The sequence below is a fragment of the Chanodichthys erythropterus genome, chromosome 9 (genome assembly GCF_024489055.1).
Source record: "Chanodichthys erythropterus isolate Z2021 chromosome 9, ASM2448905v1, whole genome shotgun sequence".
NCBI classification, from domain to species: Eukaryota; Metazoa; Chordata; class Actinopteri; order Cypriniformes; family Xenocyprididae; genus Chanodichthys; species Chanodichthys erythropterus.
Window position 1 is genome coordinate 11,626,349 of NC_090229.1, and position 17,179 is coordinate 11,643,527.

At 38.6% G+C, this 17,179-nt stretch overlaps 1 protein-coding gene across 2 annotated transcripts in view; it reads left to right on the top strand.

Annotated features, from left to right (window-relative positions):
* abl2 (c-abl oncogene 2, non-receptor tyrosine kinase) overlaps nucleotides 1-16,561 on the top strand; it is a 34,677-nt gene extending 18,116 nt beyond the window's left edge. Inside the window, exons 1-11 of one of the 2 annotated variants that reach the window (XM_067394573.1) lie at nucleotides 3,367-3,642; nucleotides 4,566-4,730; nucleotides 6,877-7,172; nucleotides 7,256-7,528; nucleotides 7,997-8,081; nucleotides 8,446-8,623; nucleotides 8,768-8,952; nucleotides 9,063-9,215; nucleotides 10,048-10,137; nucleotides 10,450-10,611; nucleotides 11,848-16,561. In XM_067394573.1, coding sequence (XP_067250674.1) covers nucleotides 3,540-3,642; nucleotides 4,566-4,730; nucleotides 6,877-7,172; nucleotides 7,256-7,528; nucleotides 7,997-8,081; nucleotides 8,446-8,623; nucleotides 8,768-8,952; nucleotides 9,063-9,215; nucleotides 10,048-10,137; nucleotides 10,450-10,611; nucleotides 11,848-13,562 — 3,405 coding nt within the window. In that variant the 5' untranslated portion in view covers nucleotides 3,367-3,539 and the 3' untranslated portion in view covers nucleotides 13,563-16,561. Of the gene's footprint in view, nucleotides 1-3,366; nucleotides 3,643-4,565; nucleotides 4,731-6,876; nucleotides 7,173-7,255; nucleotides 7,529-7,996; nucleotides 8,082-8,445; nucleotides 8,624-8,767; nucleotides 8,953-9,062; nucleotides 9,216-10,047; nucleotides 10,138-10,449; nucleotides 10,612-11,847 lie in introns of those variants that run through there. The other variant, XM_067394572.1, reaches the window with a different exon arrangement.
* Nucleotides 16,562-17,179: the final 618 nt, after the last annotated feature.

The window sequence follows — 17,179 nt, forward strand, 5'->3', positions numbered from 1 at the left end:
GCAAGCAAGAACAATAGCAAAAAAATGGCAGATGGAGCAATAATAACTGACATGATCCATGATATCATGATATTTTTAGTGATTTTCGTAAACTGTCTTTCTAAATGTTTCGTTAGCATGTTGTTAAAGTACTGTTAAATGTGGTTAAAGTTACCATTGTTTCTTATTGTATTTACGGAGACAAGAGCCGTCTATTTTCATTATTAAACACTTGCAGTCTGTATAATTCATAAACACAACTCCATTCTTTATAAATCTCTCCAACAGTGTAGCATTAGCCGTTAGCCACGGATCACAGCCTCAAATTCATTCAGAATCAAATGTAAATTCAAATAAATACAATACTCACATAATCCGACGCATGCATGCAGTGTGCATGACGAATACTTTGTAAAGATCCATTTTGAGGGTTATATTAGCAGTGTAAACTTTGTTTATGCACTGTTTAAGGCAAGTGCGAGCTCCATGGGTGGGGAGCGTGAGCAATTAAAGGGGCCGCAGCCTGAATCGGCGCATTTCTAATTATGCCCCAAAATAGGCAGTTAAAAAAATGAATAAAAAAAAAATCGATGGGGTATTTTGAGCTGAAACTTCACAGACACATTCAGGGGACACCTTAGACTTATATTACATCTTGTAAAAAAATGTTCGATGGCACCTTTAAAATACTTACAATGTAATATACATAATATAAAAAATCAACTTGGGTACATGTATTATAGCCCTTTTGGCCAAACAGCATTTAATTAAAAAGTCCACTTGATCTTTAATATTTGGCCTCTTCTTTACGATAGAAATGCTACAGCAGCTGTAATTTCTTGAACAAGAACATGTGGACATCAAAACATGCAAAATTTTGCAAACAAAACCTTTGCAAAAAGGTTTAAACCTTTATTTTGAAATTGCGATGAGTAACAATTAACATATTTAGAAACACGTTGATGTATTCTCCTGTGTTGGCGTGGGTTTATAAATGATTTACGTTACATATCTGATGAAATGGTGCACATTACGCTCCCAGATAAACATTATAAGCAACCCAGACTTGCAGCATATGCAGAGATGTTAACCGAGCTGCTTCACTACACAGCTTTTGTGATTCACAATAGCACTATGCTATATTATGATTTTAAATGGTTTTAATATATCATGCAGCCTTAAAAAATGGTCTAATAATGCGGTTCATATATTCTTGTCCGTGGAATGCGCCACTTCCGGTATTTTGCCGGTTAATTGACACCGGTAAATTGCAGTCAAGGATTTTTAAAAAAATCTAGCACTCGAATTTAATCCAGGAATCATGACAGCCCAACTAATTTGTACAGTCAACATTCACTACCATCTTTAACTTGCGTTCAATAACAGTAAGCATCAAAAGTTATTCTTTGATTGACACACTCCCAACTTGAATGTGTGGCTCAATGACTGATGGTAATTAGTAAGCATTGTCTGGCATCATGTGTTCTTGTCTCATGAATCATTTTGACATGACTTGATGGTGGTCTTGTTGTCTTCTTAGTAGTTGACCTCCTGTAGTCTGAACATCAAATACTCAAATCTTTTTTTCTTTTTCTTTTACTATGTTCACATAAGCATATTATTTTTCCACGCAGACATCATCTACCTACCAGAATGTTTTAGATGTCTCATTAATTAAAACAGCTGATTCAACTCATAAGATTCTTAGTGTGTTGAATAGTGAGACTAAAACCTGAGGATTAGAGTTGAGAAATACTAGGTCTAGTCTATTGAGGTCTTGTGTGCTGATGATTTTTTTCCCTTAATGTTGAGTGGTTTTTGGTGTGCCTGAATAATTGAGCAATGAACATCCCGTCTTAATACACTTTACATGTTGCTCTGAAACTCACGGGTACGTTTAATGTCACACAGACATTTTGTTCTAGCGTTTCCACACCTCCATGCTTTTCCAGCCTCTCCCATGAGGATGTTGGGTAGGCAGCACAGGCAGCACACATGGTGCAGAAATGGAACCATCTGCTCGTTCCTACCCCCTTCTGAAACCAACGGGCCCCCCACACGCCTCCCCTCGCAAGACATCCAATAAAACCACCCTCAGAACTCCACTCTTCCCATATCTCACACAAGCACATGTGGACATTTCTTACTCAAGGCAGTTGGCATGGAGGCCCACAATCAAGTTGGACTGGCATTCCGGCTGCGGGGTTGGAAACTCTGAGTTTGGAGCTGCAGCGGAGACTCTGAAATGATTCAACCAAGAGGAACGTGTCAGATTTTGAACTCGCTGTCTTGTATGAATTAAACCCAGAACTGAGTATTGGCGGCTAGAGTGTTTTCCCATCAGCCTTGTACTGGAACTGGGATCATGTATTGGGAACTGTGGATCAGTCAGCTGACCAGGACTGGGAAGCACTGCATGCTGGTTAGGAATAAAGGTAGGGCAATATATCTGCGTGCATATGTGCCTGTGTGTGGCGAAGTCGGGTTTGCCACACAGGCCTTGACTGTCTGAGCTGCGTGTTCTTGCTTGTTTATTGCGTTGTGTAAGACCTGGCAGAAGACCAGTCTTTGGCTTGGCTTGGCTTTTGTCTTTTATGCATAATGATTGTTTTGAGTTTAATTTATTGGGATCTTTTTGGGATCAGTGTCACATGGCTTCAGAAATCATTCTAATATGCTGATTCGGTGCTTCCCAGTCTTGGTGCTGTTTAATATTTTTGTGGAAACATGATACTTTTTTTTCTTCTCAGAATTCTTTGAATGGAAAGGATTTTTTTTTTCAAATTGAAGTATAACTTTTAGCAGTAGTTTAAGTTTAAGTAGTTTTTGTTTAGTTTTTTAGTGTTTTATAATTTTGGCCATTTATTGATTAACAGTCATAGCATCAAAATAATTATCACTTTATTGGCATCAGCCAGATGTAGCTGGTGTGTTGAATGACTAGATTACCATTGTGAAGCCATCCATTGTATTTATCATGATGTGTCATGACGGACCTGCTTATGCTGCTGTTGATTTTGTGATGCAAGTTGAGGATGAATAATTTGGCTGTTGCTCTTGCAAGTTAGTATGTTAATGTAAATACCTCGGGGATGTGAAAATTGCAATCATATGACATATCAAATTCCATGGTGTTGCTTTTTGATACCACCCTGTACCATGGTAACACCACATTAGTTTTGAAAAATCAAGCCAAATCTTGGAGGCAGAATTTGTTACAATGATTATTAAAGTGAGTTTCTGAAGTCTTTCCTAATCTGTTCCTTCCCGTGTTTTGTCTCGCCACACTTTTCCCTAAGGAAAGGGGCAGCTGCCCAGACATGCAGTGTATGTGTTTGTGGCTGGTTGACAGCTGCGAGGAAGACCAGCAGACGCAGGCATGCTCAAGGCGTGGAGACTCTCCCAAAAACATTTTCCAACCTCAAAGCACTTTCATGCTCCTCCCCTCCTTAAAATCTTGCTTAAGAATCAAACCCTCTCAGATTGAAGCAGAACCCTCACCGCTTCAGGTCTTGTTTTATTCCATGTGAGATTAGACTTTAATCTAGTGCTGCTAGATTATGTCATTGAGGACCCTGCTGTCCAGCAGTAGTTTTGAAGAAGAGAGGGCCAGGCTGACCAAACAGTCCAGCCTACATGATGTGGACCACTATTGCTTTGCAGGTAGCCCCCTTTTTTTTTAATTTTAAGATGTCTGGTCTCATAGCCAGTGCTGCGCTGGTGCCCTGAGTGTCAGTGAGTTTTGTGGAGTATTTCAGGTTGAGGGATGTGTATTTGTGTTTTGTTTTTTGTATGGTCAATGTGGAAGCTTTTACCGGGTCGTATTATTTTCTCTTCGGGTGTTTCCAGTGTTCATCTGCTTTTCAAAATTTGAAGTGTTTGGAGTGTTTCTAATAGATAAATACTTAATGTTAACATGGCAACATGGATATGGTGGTGTGTAGTTTATTTAAATATAACCATATATAATGAATGTGAGGTTTTTATACAAAATATGTTACAAAGTGAGTGCAATCTGAAATTTTCATGTATGTTTATATGCTTGTATGTTTATGTTCAGTTATTTCACATTAATGGCAGTGAAAAGGACCTTTTAATTGCCATTAAAGTGAAATTACTGAACCTAAACATACATTCTCCAATAATGCTTTAAGTAGATTGTAAAATGTTTAATCATTAAATAATTAATATTAAATTATTGTCACAGTTAATTGAATGTCAGTCATACCTATAATCTAGTATAGCTTTTTTTAAATGATTAATTGCCATTTTGTGTAGCCTTCATGTATTGTTTGCACATGATTTGGAAAAAGAGATCATTAAATTGGTTATGACGTAAGGAGCAAAGTGATACCACTTTGAATCACCTTCCTTGTTTTCACTTTGCGTCATATGGTTTGCTGCTCCCTCTCCACCTTGACGTTAACTTGTTGCAACTCCTTTTTTTCTGAAACCCCTCCTGTTATATTGACTCATTTTGCCCTTCCCAGAGGCCTTGTCTCATTTGAGATGTCATATGTTCCATCAACAGCCGTTTATGTTTTCTGTTACTTAGCATTTTCTTTATGCCTCTTTCTTCCTGACAGAGGCCCTGCACAGGCCGTTTGGACTGGACTCGACGGCGCTGACTGAAGCGGTGCGCTGGAGCTCAAAGGAGAATCTGTTGGGTGCTGCGGAGAGTGACCCGAACCTCTTCGTTGCGCTTTACGACTTCGTTGCCAGTGGTGACAACACGCTGAGCATCACGAAAGGTATGATCGCCAAAAAGAGACGAGTGGTTGTGCAACAAGTTGTGCTTGGTTTCATTGTTCACTTTAACAGTTTCATATCCACCAAATGACTAACCACATTGCATTGGTAGTGTAAACTTAAATGTGACCCAGGACAAAATTTTAATACCTGGAATAAACAAGGCCGGAGAGTGTTTTTACAACCATTATTGATAACTTCCTCCTTTATAACAAGGACACCATGCCATTATCCTTCCTCTTCCTTCCATCGTTCTCCTTCCTTTTTTCTTTACTTCAGATCTTGTTGTTCCTCTTCCCAGCAGCAGTTTGTAGGATCAAAGCACAAAAAAAAGCTAAAAATGAAAACGGAGGCTAAAGTTTGTTTTATTCAAGCTGAGGAGCATGAACACATGGGCACCAACCTGAGCCATATGCACTAACGCCCACAACTCTTTCCAGCGTGTTGTAATAGACTTTGGAACATGAGTCAGGCGGTTTTATGCTCAGATGCTCCATGCTGCATGGCTACCGCTAAGGCTAATGTCCGTTTTGAAGTGTAATCCCGTCAGCTGGGTGAAAAGCAGGTGGGTAAACACAGACTAGCAAAGAGAAGAGAGTTCAGAGAGAGGGAGTTAGCAGCCTGCTCTTTCTCTCTGAAGTAACCGCTAATGGTCAGTAATGCAGTGTCGTCTGGTTGGCACCGATGCGCCAGTCTCTTCTTGTCTTGTCGTGAGGGCCTTGTTGCCGCGCCAGTGTCGATTTAGGATTAGCAAAAAACACTTGCTGTCTGAAAGCTAGTGGGCCTGAACTCTGTTTCCCCAAAATAATGAGAGCACCCTCTACTGGACCAATGCATGATGGGATTACAACAAGGTTAAAGGATTAGTTCACTTCAGAATTAATATTTCCTGATAATTTACTCACCCCCATGTCATCCAAGATGTTTGTCTTTCTTTCTTCAGCTGAAAAGAAATTAAGGTTTTTGAGGAAAACATTCCAGGATTTTTCTCCATTTAGTGGACTTCACTGGGATACAACGGGTTGAAGGTCCAAACTGCAGTTTCAATGCAGCTTCAAAGGGCTCTACAAAGATCCCAGCCAAGGAATAAAGGTCTTATCTATTAAAACGATCGGTCATTTTCTAAAAAAAAAAATATTATAATTTTTTTTTTTTTTTTTTTTTTTTTTTTTTTTTTTTAAGGAAGAGGAGGACAGCATTGAACAGCAAAAAAAAAAGTGTATTTTATCTAATAATAATAATAAAAAATAATTTTAAAAAGTAATATATTCTTTACAATATATTTTAAAAAAGAAGTGAGTAATTTTACTAACAAGAATGCATTAAATTGTTCAAAAGTGACCATCAAAGAATACTGAAAAAAAAGTCACGAATTCCACAAAAATATTAAGCAGCACAAATGTTTTCTACATTGATAATAATAAATGTTTCTCGAGCTTTTCAATCTCAACTCAGCAACATAAATACACAAACATGCCAAAAAGGGCCTCTTTTTAAAATTTGGTTATGACATTGTGTTCAACAGCAGTTTGACTGCGTCAACAATGATTCAACACTCTGGAGAGGATTTTTTTTTTTTCCCAAACAGCTAGACAGAGCACAGCTTAATGGAACAGAACACATGGCTCTTGAGATGTTTTCAAAAGTGCTTTTGAAGGCATATCTTGTAAAAATACTATTTTTATCTTGTAAAGTGTCTTAGAAATGTGACATTCATGGTGTGTGATGCAACCAAAGATGTCCATCTGATACACATGAATTTGGGGTAATTCAAAAACAGCACAGTACATCAAATACTCGATTGATTTATCTCAATGTCGTGAATAACACTTCTCTTCCACCACTCCCAGGTGCCCTGAGGATTTGTTCAGATTCCAGAATACATATAAGACTACTACTTCTCAGTCTGAGCTTATGTAATGAAAACATTAGCTAACTGCCTGAAAGACCAGATACAGTGTTTTTATTGCTGAATGATGGACCTGTTGTGGCTTGCATTGCCTAATCTCTCTTTCCATTCCATTCAAGTCAGATGTATTTGCATGAACAACATGGGTTTACATTTTACAAACAAAAATATGAAAAAAATGTTTGGATATCAAACGATTGTGGTGTACAATATGAACGATTCCACACTCTGTATTTCAGGAGAGAAGCTGCGAGTGTTGGGGTACAATCAGAATGGAGAGTGGAGTGAAGTGCGTTCGAAGAATGGCCAGGGTTGGGTACCCAGTAACTACATCACCCCCGTGAACAGTCTGGAGAAGCACAGCTGGTATCATGGGCCTGTGTCCCGCAGCGCCGCGGAGTACCTGCTCAGCAGCCTGATCAACGGCAGCTTCCTGGTGAGGGAGAGCGAGAGCAGCCCTGGCCAGCTCTCCATCTCGCTTCGCTACGAGGGACGGGTCTATCACTACCGGATCAACACCGCCTCTGACGGAAAGGTATTTGCTGGTTTCACTTTACTTTGAAAGCAAAGCTCCTCCGCCTTTAATTAAATTAAATTCACTTGTCTCTTCTGTCTCAGGTCTACGTAACAGCTGAGAGTCGTTTTAGCACGTTAGCTGAGCTGGTTCATCATCATTCCACAGTGGCGGATGGTCTGGTAACCACACTACACTATCCCGCTCCAAAATGCAACAAGCCAACCGTCTACGGTGTCTCTCCCATCCACGACAAGTGGGAGATGGAGCGCACCGACATCACCATGAAGCACAAATTGGGCGGTGGCCAGTACGGAGAGGTGTACGTTGGAGTTTGGAAAAAGTACAACCTCACTGTAGCTGTAAAAACACTAAAGGTGTGTGTTTTATGTGCATATCCGCCTATTTCTGTTTTCTACATATATCATTGTTTTTCATTGCAGTAAACAGTAACACTTTACAATAAGGTCCCATTAGTTAACATGGGTAAATGTATATTAACTAAAGCAAAACATTTATTACAGTATTTATATATCTTTTTAACACTAGTTAATAAAAATATAACTGTTAACTCTTAGTTCATGTCAAATTCATAATGTTAAAATTAACATTAACTAAGACTAATAAATGAGTTAGAATTATTTTTTATTACTTCTAATGTTAACAAATGAAACCTTATTTTAAAATGTTACCCAGGAAACGGTTTATGTGTGTAGTGTGCCACCAAGAGGATGTTCATTATATTGCACTCATAGATTTCTGTTTTGAGGAGGTTTTTTGTATTAGATTTTGTATCGCTTGTTATTCTATACATATTTATGTTGTTATATCACTTTATCCTAAAGGAGGACACCATGGAAGTTGAGGAGTTTCTGAAGGAGGCTGCAGTCATGAAGGAGGTGAAGCATCCCAATCTAGTACAGTTACTGGGTGAGTATACTAGGAATGTGCAAATCAGCATGTTTGTCACATATAAAACATATAGAAAAAGGGTATCATATATAAATGTATCTTCATAAAGATCTGCATTTTGTGACACAATTCTGATTTGGAAGATGCTTGTCTGTGTGCATCAGAAAAATGTACTAGCCAATGGCAATTATATTGCTAATATGTGCGTTTAGAGTTGATAAATCAAATATTATGACCCATTCTTAAAGTATACACTATTCTCATCATGACACCACTATAGAAATGCAGGGTTTTGTACACGCACTGAGCAACAATTATTTGTTTTTACCAATTATATTCTTAGATTTGTACCTAATTGTTAAGTTCTGATGCCTCCTTCTAGGTGTGTGTACACTGGAGCCTCCATTCTACATAGTGACCGAGTACATGCCCCACGGGAACCTGCTGGACTATCTGCGTGAGTGTGACAGGGAGCAGGTGAATGCTGTGGTGCTGCTCTACATGGCCACTCAGATCTCCTCTGCCATGGAGTATCTGGAGAAGAAGAACTTCATCCACAGGTGAGCACAGTTCTTCAGACATCAGTGGACTTTAGGATGCTGAAGATGTCATTTAAATTCCCCTATTCTCATTGATTACATTGCTATAGCTTTTCTTAAATCCCATTGAGAGATCTCGCTACAGCTTCTCGATCTCTTTCTCAGGGACTTGGCAGCTCGTAATTGTCTGGTTGGAGAGAATCACGTGGTCAAGGTGGCTGATTTCGGACTGAGTCGTCTGATGACAGGCGACACCTACACCGCTCATGCAGGTGCCAAATTCCCCATCAAATGGACAGCACCAGAGAGTCTGGCCTACAACACCTTCTCCATCAAATCAGATGTTTGGGGTCAGTTTCTTATTTAATTTTATCATGAGGGTTGTGTGTTAGAAGTTCTTTTACTCTATAAAGAGTTATGTGTTTCAGACTGACTCACTTATTTACTTAAAATTCCCCAGCATTTGGAGTTTTGCTTTGGGAGATTGCGACGTACGGCATGTCTCCATACCCGGGTATCGACCTGTCTCAGGTGTACGACCTGCTGGAGAAGGGGTATCGTATGGAGCAGCCCGAGGGCTGTCCCCCTAAAGTTTACGAGCTCATGAGAGCCTGTGAGTATCAACATATCAACAACAGTGAATTCGATAACACTTTATAGCTTTCACTTTATAACATAAAATAAATATATATTTAAAATATAACATAATTAGTGTATATTCAGATAATGTAAAGTGTCATATATTAATGTTATATTTTTTAAGCATTGCGTAAATTTGTGCTGATTTGGTGCTAAGGAAACATTTCTTGTCAATGTTGAAAACGGATGTGCTGCTTAATAATATGTGGAATCCTTGACACTTTTTTTCAGTGTTCACTGATGAACAAAGTTCAAAAGAACAATTATTTGAAATGGAAATCTTTTGTAACATGTCTTTACTGGTCAATTGAATGTATCATTGCTGAAAAAAAGTATTAACTTAAGTTCAGTAACTTTATTACTCATGTTATGGAAATTTGTCTTCAGCTTCATTGTTCAATACACAAATAACAATACATAATTAACTTAAACATAAAAAAAAACAAAAAAACATTTGTATCATCTCTTCAAATTATCACTTGCATTTCAAATTTTAACAGCATTAGGCATTAAGGATAACTGATACACTTTTATTAAGATACACTTTTTTTTATAATCCTGGCATTAAAATTGGAACACCCAATGAATGGGGTGACACACTCTATAATCATTGAGGCATGGGCGTCTTGCCTATTACCTTGCTGGCTTCATTTAAAATCTTGGACAACTTAGCTTTATTTTTAACACTCAAATGAATTTCAGAACAGTACTTTTCATAAAGTAAAAAATAAGCCTTTGTCAAGCCTTTGAACTGTAGTGAAGCTTTTGGCATTAGGTAAAGCCATATTTTGTTTGTGTTTTGGCAGGTTGGCAGTGGAGTCCACTTGATAGACCCTCATTTGCTGAGATTCACCAGGCCTTTGAAACCATGTTCCATGACTCAAGCATCTCAGAAGGTATTACTGCGTCATCTGTTATGAGTGCCAGATGAAGGCGTAGACTGAGCAGAATTTTCATGCAAATTTTATATACTTGATGATTAAGCACAGAAAACTCAATGCACAATAAACAGTCTTAAAAGGAAGCAATAAATAACTTTGGTGCAGTTTGTATATTGAATTTAATACAGAAAATACATTAATGTAATTTGCCATTGGAAATTGACTGTAATAAAGTTGAAGTTAACATCTAATAAAGATTTAACCTATGATACTTTCATGTAAAACACAATATTAACATGCACCTTCTCTCTGCTAACTCTTCTCCAGAGGTAGCTGAAGAACTGTGTAAAACCGCATCTAGTGGGCAAGGTGGGCTTGCACACACTTTCGGCCATGATATGCCACTCTTGCCATCAAAGTCTCGTGGCCAGAAGAAACACTCTGAGAACAAAGAGAATATGGAGGAAGCAGGACCCCATGGCCCTGCAGGTATACAGGCCCAACTCCGGCTCAGTCGGCTCAAAAAGAAGCTCAAGAGAATGGGAGTGGTGTTCCTTATTGATTAACAGTGCTATGCAGTATATAACCCTCCAAATACTCACAAATATAGGAATATTAAAAAAAGTTATGCTATATCCTGTATATTTTCTTTTATTTACATTCATTTTAAATATGTTCAAAATGTATCGTGATCATATGACTGACATGTTCATAAACATTCATAACAGATTTTCCCTCTCATGTTTTGATTATTTTTCTGTAAATACATCTCATTTCATTCTGTTGCTCGTTTGTTCCAATTTTCTGCATGTCACTAAAACCCCTAGTATGCACATAAGCACTTCACCAACCGCATGTGTATCTATATTATGATTAAATTCTGTTTAACCTTACTCACAATTAAAGCATTTTGATGTATTGTGCAATATTGTTTTTCTATTTAAAACTATTTATGTGCTATTTATTGAAATTACATTTAAGACTATGTAAAATAAACTTTTAAGGTGGGTTTTTATTTTGTTTAGCTGCCTCTTTTTGTCATGTTATCAAACCTTTTAAAAAAAATATATATTTTTAACATATAAACATTAATTTTTTATATTCCTATATCTCTAATCATTGTCCTGCCTTCTGGATAATCTTACTTTCTCCTACATATCAAGTGATACAATCTCGATGTTGCAAATATCTAGACACCCTGCTTGTCAGAAGACTTGTGAAAAATACATTAAAAATATCTTGGCCCACTCTTGAAACATTTTACCTCATGAATTAAAGAGACAGCCTATTATGAGAGCAAGGAATAGCTCATAGGCATACTACAGTTTCTTGTAAAAAAGCATATGCCAGGTTAGGTTATATCATTTTTTATGATGGTCAGCAGCAGAACGGTAGTGCAAGGTACTGAATGTTGACATGATATACTATCTTCTAATACCGCCCTGCAGCCTTCATTTACACTATGCATTGCTCTTATGTTTATTTTTGAGACATTTGCTTGAGGCACCACTATTGGCAAAAATGTAATAAATTAAATATTTTATAGCCAAGCAATCACAATGTGACACAATAAGTCTGTGCACTGAATAATCATGTAAGCATGTGTTCCATGGTGACACAAGCCATTTAAATATGAAAGCGCATAAGTATTTATTTTGCATGTCAGCTACTACCTCTTTTTTTGCAGCTCTTTGACCTTTGGTTCTGTTGTCCCATTGTGTTCAGGTCTGGCAGCATCCCTTTTTGTTGGTGATGGACGCTCCAGCAGCTCTCCAGCCCTACCACGTAAACAGAGGGATAAGTCTCCCTCTAGCCTGTTGGAGGACTCCCAGGACACCACCTTCACCCGTGACCGCAAAGCTGGCTTCTTCAGTTCTTTCATGAAGAAGAAGTCCATGTCCTCATCTTCTACTTCGTCCTCACCTCAGCAGCAGCAGAATCTCCCAATGCCACCCAAGAGGAGCAGCTCTTTCCGGGAGATGGAGACCCAGCCTCATAAAAAGTATGAGCCCACGGCTGGGTTTGCAGGCCCTCCTCCTTTGCCCCAAACTGATGGGTTGAGTTTCTCTCCGTCTCATGGAGAGGGGAACCATGTGCAGTCCCGCTGTTGTGGGGCCACGTTTGGGCAGAAGCCCTCATGTTCAAACTCTGGAGCAACCTCTGGTCAAGTGGGAGGAAGCAGTAGTTGGGGAAGCCTAGCTGGCTTCTTCACTCCTCGCCTTATCAAAAAGACCCTGGGGTTGCGGACTGGTAAGCCTTCTGGGATAGACGAAGGGAGTGGAACCAAGCCGTTCCCTCGTTCCAATTCAACTTCCTCTATGTCTGCTGGGTTGCCAGACTTGGAGCGCATGGCATTGACATTACCGAGAAACCGTAGCAAACCCCCACTAGAGCGCACAGCTTCCACCACCTCACAGCCGGAGAACGGGGCAGCACGACCTTCGGATGCAATCCTGAGAAAGCTTGACGAAGGTACGGCTCAGATACGGGATCGTCCCAAAGCCAAACTCTTGCCACGAGGGGTCGCAGGAGGAGTTAGGGCACCAGGTGTAGGGGGAGAGGCCGATTCGGATTCCAATACACGGGGAAAGGATGGCCAAGATGACAGGCAAGGCTGGTCGTCTCCATCGAAAACCTCCACTCTTGGTTCAGTCAATCTGCACAACCACAAAGTTCCCGTTCTGATCTCGCCAACTCTAAAGCACAGCTCGGCCGACGGCCTAGTTGGCGTGGACTCTCAGGGCAACCGCTTCAAACTGCTGTCTGACAGTGGAGATCGTGACCGACCACGACTGGTGAAGCCAAAATGTGCACCACCTCCACCGCCCATGCTCCGTTCCCTCCAACACGCCTACAGTGCAGATGCAGCTGATGAAGCAGTCAGTGGGAACATGGAGGTCAATGGAGATGGCGTCAAAAGGTCAGGAAGAGAAGCCAGAGGGACGCGTCCATCAATACCACCACCACAAGTGCCTCCAGCTCCCATAGTCCCTACTAGCAACACCACCACCCAGACTAAGATGGCCAATGGTGCTTCCAGTGGTGGACCTGGCCCTACTTCCGCTAAACCCACCCTTAGACGGACTCGGCAGCAGACGGAGCGGATCCCCCTGGAGAAGATCAGCAAGGAGGCTCTTTTGGAATGTGCTGAATGCTTGAGTAGTGCTCTTCAAGGCAACAACGAGCTTTCTTCTAGCAGCCAGGTTCTGGATGTGGGACACCAACTTTTGGACTACTGCTCGGGGTATGTCGATTGCATCCCACAGACACGTAATAAGTTTGCCTTTCGTGAGGCAGTGGGTAAACTTGAGTTGAGTCTACAGGAGCTGCGTGCTTCCTCTGCGGGTGGGGGAGCTGGACTAGGGGCACCTGGGACCAGCCCGGCTCTTGACAACTTGCACACATGCATTAAAGAGATCAGTGATGTAGTGCAAAGGTAGCCACTGTGTCTGCCTCAAGCTACACCCTCCAAAACTCCTCCTCCTGTACCCCTTGAAACTTTTTGCCCCAAAATCAGTCTAGTTTTATTTAAATTTTGGGGGACAGAGATTATTCTCTAAAAAGTACCTCAGAAGATTAATACAAACACATACACACACTCTCTCTCTGTCTCTCTCTCTCTCTCTCTCTCTCTCTCTCTCTTTATTGTTTACAGGTGACTTTCTCGTTGAAATTGCCAGTTGGGAACAGAGTTCATTGTATATAAGCTTTTTGTCACTACCAAAATACACATGGTTTTGTTTTTGACAGATTTACTTTGTAATTAGTTTTTATCTTGGTATGACCGAATGAATTTTCACTAATAGACAGGGGTTGCACAGGTTAAGGTGAGCCGACTACATGCTAACTGGTCCACTTTTCATCCATTTTGTTTTTTGATAAAGATTTCCATTCACTTTTTTGGATCTTTAATTTGCATTTGATTCACAGTAACTGGATATTGCATCAGATTGTCAACGCGAATATGGAAATGCCCACCATTTAAAACATGAATCAATTTTGCTTAATCATAAACAATATTGCTTGTTCAGAACATAGAGTAGTAATGAATGTGGATTGCAAACACAGTCAGCTCACATTTGTTCAGTCTCATTTTACATCCTAGAAGTGCTTCTGTCTACATCCCATACTGTCATTTTTCATTTGACCACGTTTGTTAAACACTACAGCATTTGATGACCATTGATGATTTTGTAGAGCTTTCTGTAATTAGTCTTTATTTCGATATGGTCCATGCATAAGTTGTTAGTAGTGGTTTGCTGTGGCATAGTTGAAATTGTGTTGAGTTTGTCACCACATGGTTCATGTTTGGCCTTTTATGTCTGTGGCCTTTATATAATTTCCCCATCAGCAGAATATGACAGCGCTACATCCATACTCTAGAGTTCTCAACACTCAAGAATTCTAAACATATTTCTAGATTTTATTGATTTGCCGTAGGGGAATTATTTGATGAGTGGATAGTCTGAATTTATTTTATGACTATGTCATGGTGCCAACACAGAAGCAGCAACACTACAGATACAAGTATTGCCAAGTCTTTTAACAAAGACTGCATTTTCTTTAGCACATTGATTTGTAATTTTATTTTGATTTCACTTTAGAATGTCGCCATTTGTAAACTTGAATTTTAAATTATTTTCTATTAAAAGCACAGGCATTTTTATGATATTGTAGATATTGCATATTATTTTATACCCACAAACAGGTGTGAAAGGTCATGCTCACTTGTGTCCTTGTGGTGAGGTTTTGGTGTGAGGGTCTCCATCTGTGCATCTACATTATGAATGTATTCATTTGTTAAAAACAGGAATGTTTTGTGTGTGTGTGTGTGTGTGTGTGCGTGCGCGAGTGTGTTTTCCATGGTCTCCTTTCACATCGTTCAAACTTTATTAAAAAGAAACATTATTAAAAGAAGCATTTTCTTCAGGACACAAATGGTTACACATGTCTGTATTCATGAAATGATAGATTTCTATTAGAATTTGCATAAATGAGATTTTTGTGGGTACCCTGCAATGTCATAATTAAAATGTAATGAAGCTGATTTGTACCGATTACACTGGAGCACATTTTTAAAGTATAAATGTTGATTGCCTTGCCTTAATTCACTATCTAGGTATGTAATATGTACGTTTTGGAAGGCAATTTTTTTTTTTTTTTGCCATACATCTCCATGACATTTCAGCAGAAATACATACATGTTGTTTGTTCAAGAGTCATTCTAGATCACAGCATAATTTGCCTACACTAACTTAGCTTCTTTTGCCATTTTTTTTTCTTTTTTTTTTCTGCCATGGGCAATGTTTCCTGATATTACATGGTGCCTTTTGTAAGAGATTTAATGTTTTGTGCACTGCAAGGTCATGTTAAAGATATGTTTATGTAAATATATTTTGCTCTCATATATTCACATTTTCAAGCCTTTATTATCATTCAGGCTACCCTGTTTAGACATCTGGGGATGTGAGGTGTCCAACTTGAATAGGAAAAAGTGCAATGATCTGTCCTTTAATAAGAAAAAGACAGTGCTTGAAGTCTGGTCTTATTTTACTGAGAGAGCTCATCGGTTTGTTTTGCTTTGTCAGGAATACCTCTCGTAATCACATTAACAGTAAATATTTTTCATGTGCGATTTAGCAGTTTGCTTTTTCAAACACACATGCAGGTTGTCTATTCCATTTATTATTATGTCTGAACATGCTTCATTACCAATCAACTGAGGGGGAAAAGAGTGACTGTTTTGTATGTCAATTTTACATCATTGTCAGGGAGCATTTTGCCTTTTAAACATTTTAGTAAAATGGACGTTTTTTTTTTTTTTTTTATTTTTTTCATTGCCACTTTTCACCGCAATTTGTATTTTAATTTAGTGTTTTTCCTATTGCTATAATCATTAAATATCATTTTAGTAAATTGCCAAACCTCCTCTGAAAGTTTATACATTAAATAATATTTGATTGTATCATGTATAGAGGAACAATTCATAGAGAGAATAGTTCATGCTTTATGAGCCACATGAGGCCTCTTTGGTGCAAAGCCGTTTGTCTCACAAACATGTTCATCAGAATTCAGTCCTTTTAATCACCCAATTTGTGCTTTTTTTATTTGACTTTTTTTGTCACTTTTATTTATTTTTGGTTTATTTATTGATCTACTTTTTATGTTGAATCCTGGAACTCACATTCTTTGGAGGCTGTCTTTTTGTAAGGTCAGATTTTAAGTGCTGAAGAAATTTATATACCAAAGGCCACCTCTCTAGTCCTTCAAGTGCAATGAAAATAAAACACTCTTAATTTTGAATATGTGAATTTAACAGGGATTAAAAAGGCAGAGGTTGACAGATCAACAGTATTTTTTTCTGTTTTGTAAAAAGTATATTTTGTGTGATTCTAATTTAAAGCTCACTTTTAATAGTATATTACTGTGAAGTCCTTCCTCAGTGTTACACTTGATGTAAATAATGAATAAAGAAACTGTTGAAACATATTGGTTTGGGAGTTTGTATTATCATTAACTTATTTTTTATAAATTTAAGTACTGTGACATGCTGTACGTCATCTAAGACTATTTAAAGAATTTTTTTCTAAATCTAGTATTAAATTCATACATCCAGAAAATACATACAAGCAGAAAAAAAAGTTAATGTACATGTTATTTGTCAATTACCCAAACCTTAAAGGGTTAGTTCACAATTTATGTCAATAATTACTCACCCTCAGGTTGTTTCACACCCGCAAGACCTTTGTTCATCTTTGGAACACAAATTAAGATATTTTTTGATAAAATCCAATGGCTCAGTGAGGCCTCAATGCCAGCAAGATAATTAACACTTTCAGATGACCAGAAAGCTACTAAAGACATATTTAAAACAGTTCATGTGACTACAGTGGTTCAACCTTAATATTATGAAGCAACGAGAATACTTTTTGTCAACCAAAAAAACAAAATAATGACATTATTCAACAATGTCTAGTGATTTGCGATTTCAAAACACTGCTTCATGAAGCTTCGAAGCTTTACGAATCTTTTGTTTCGAATCAGTGGTTCAGAGCGT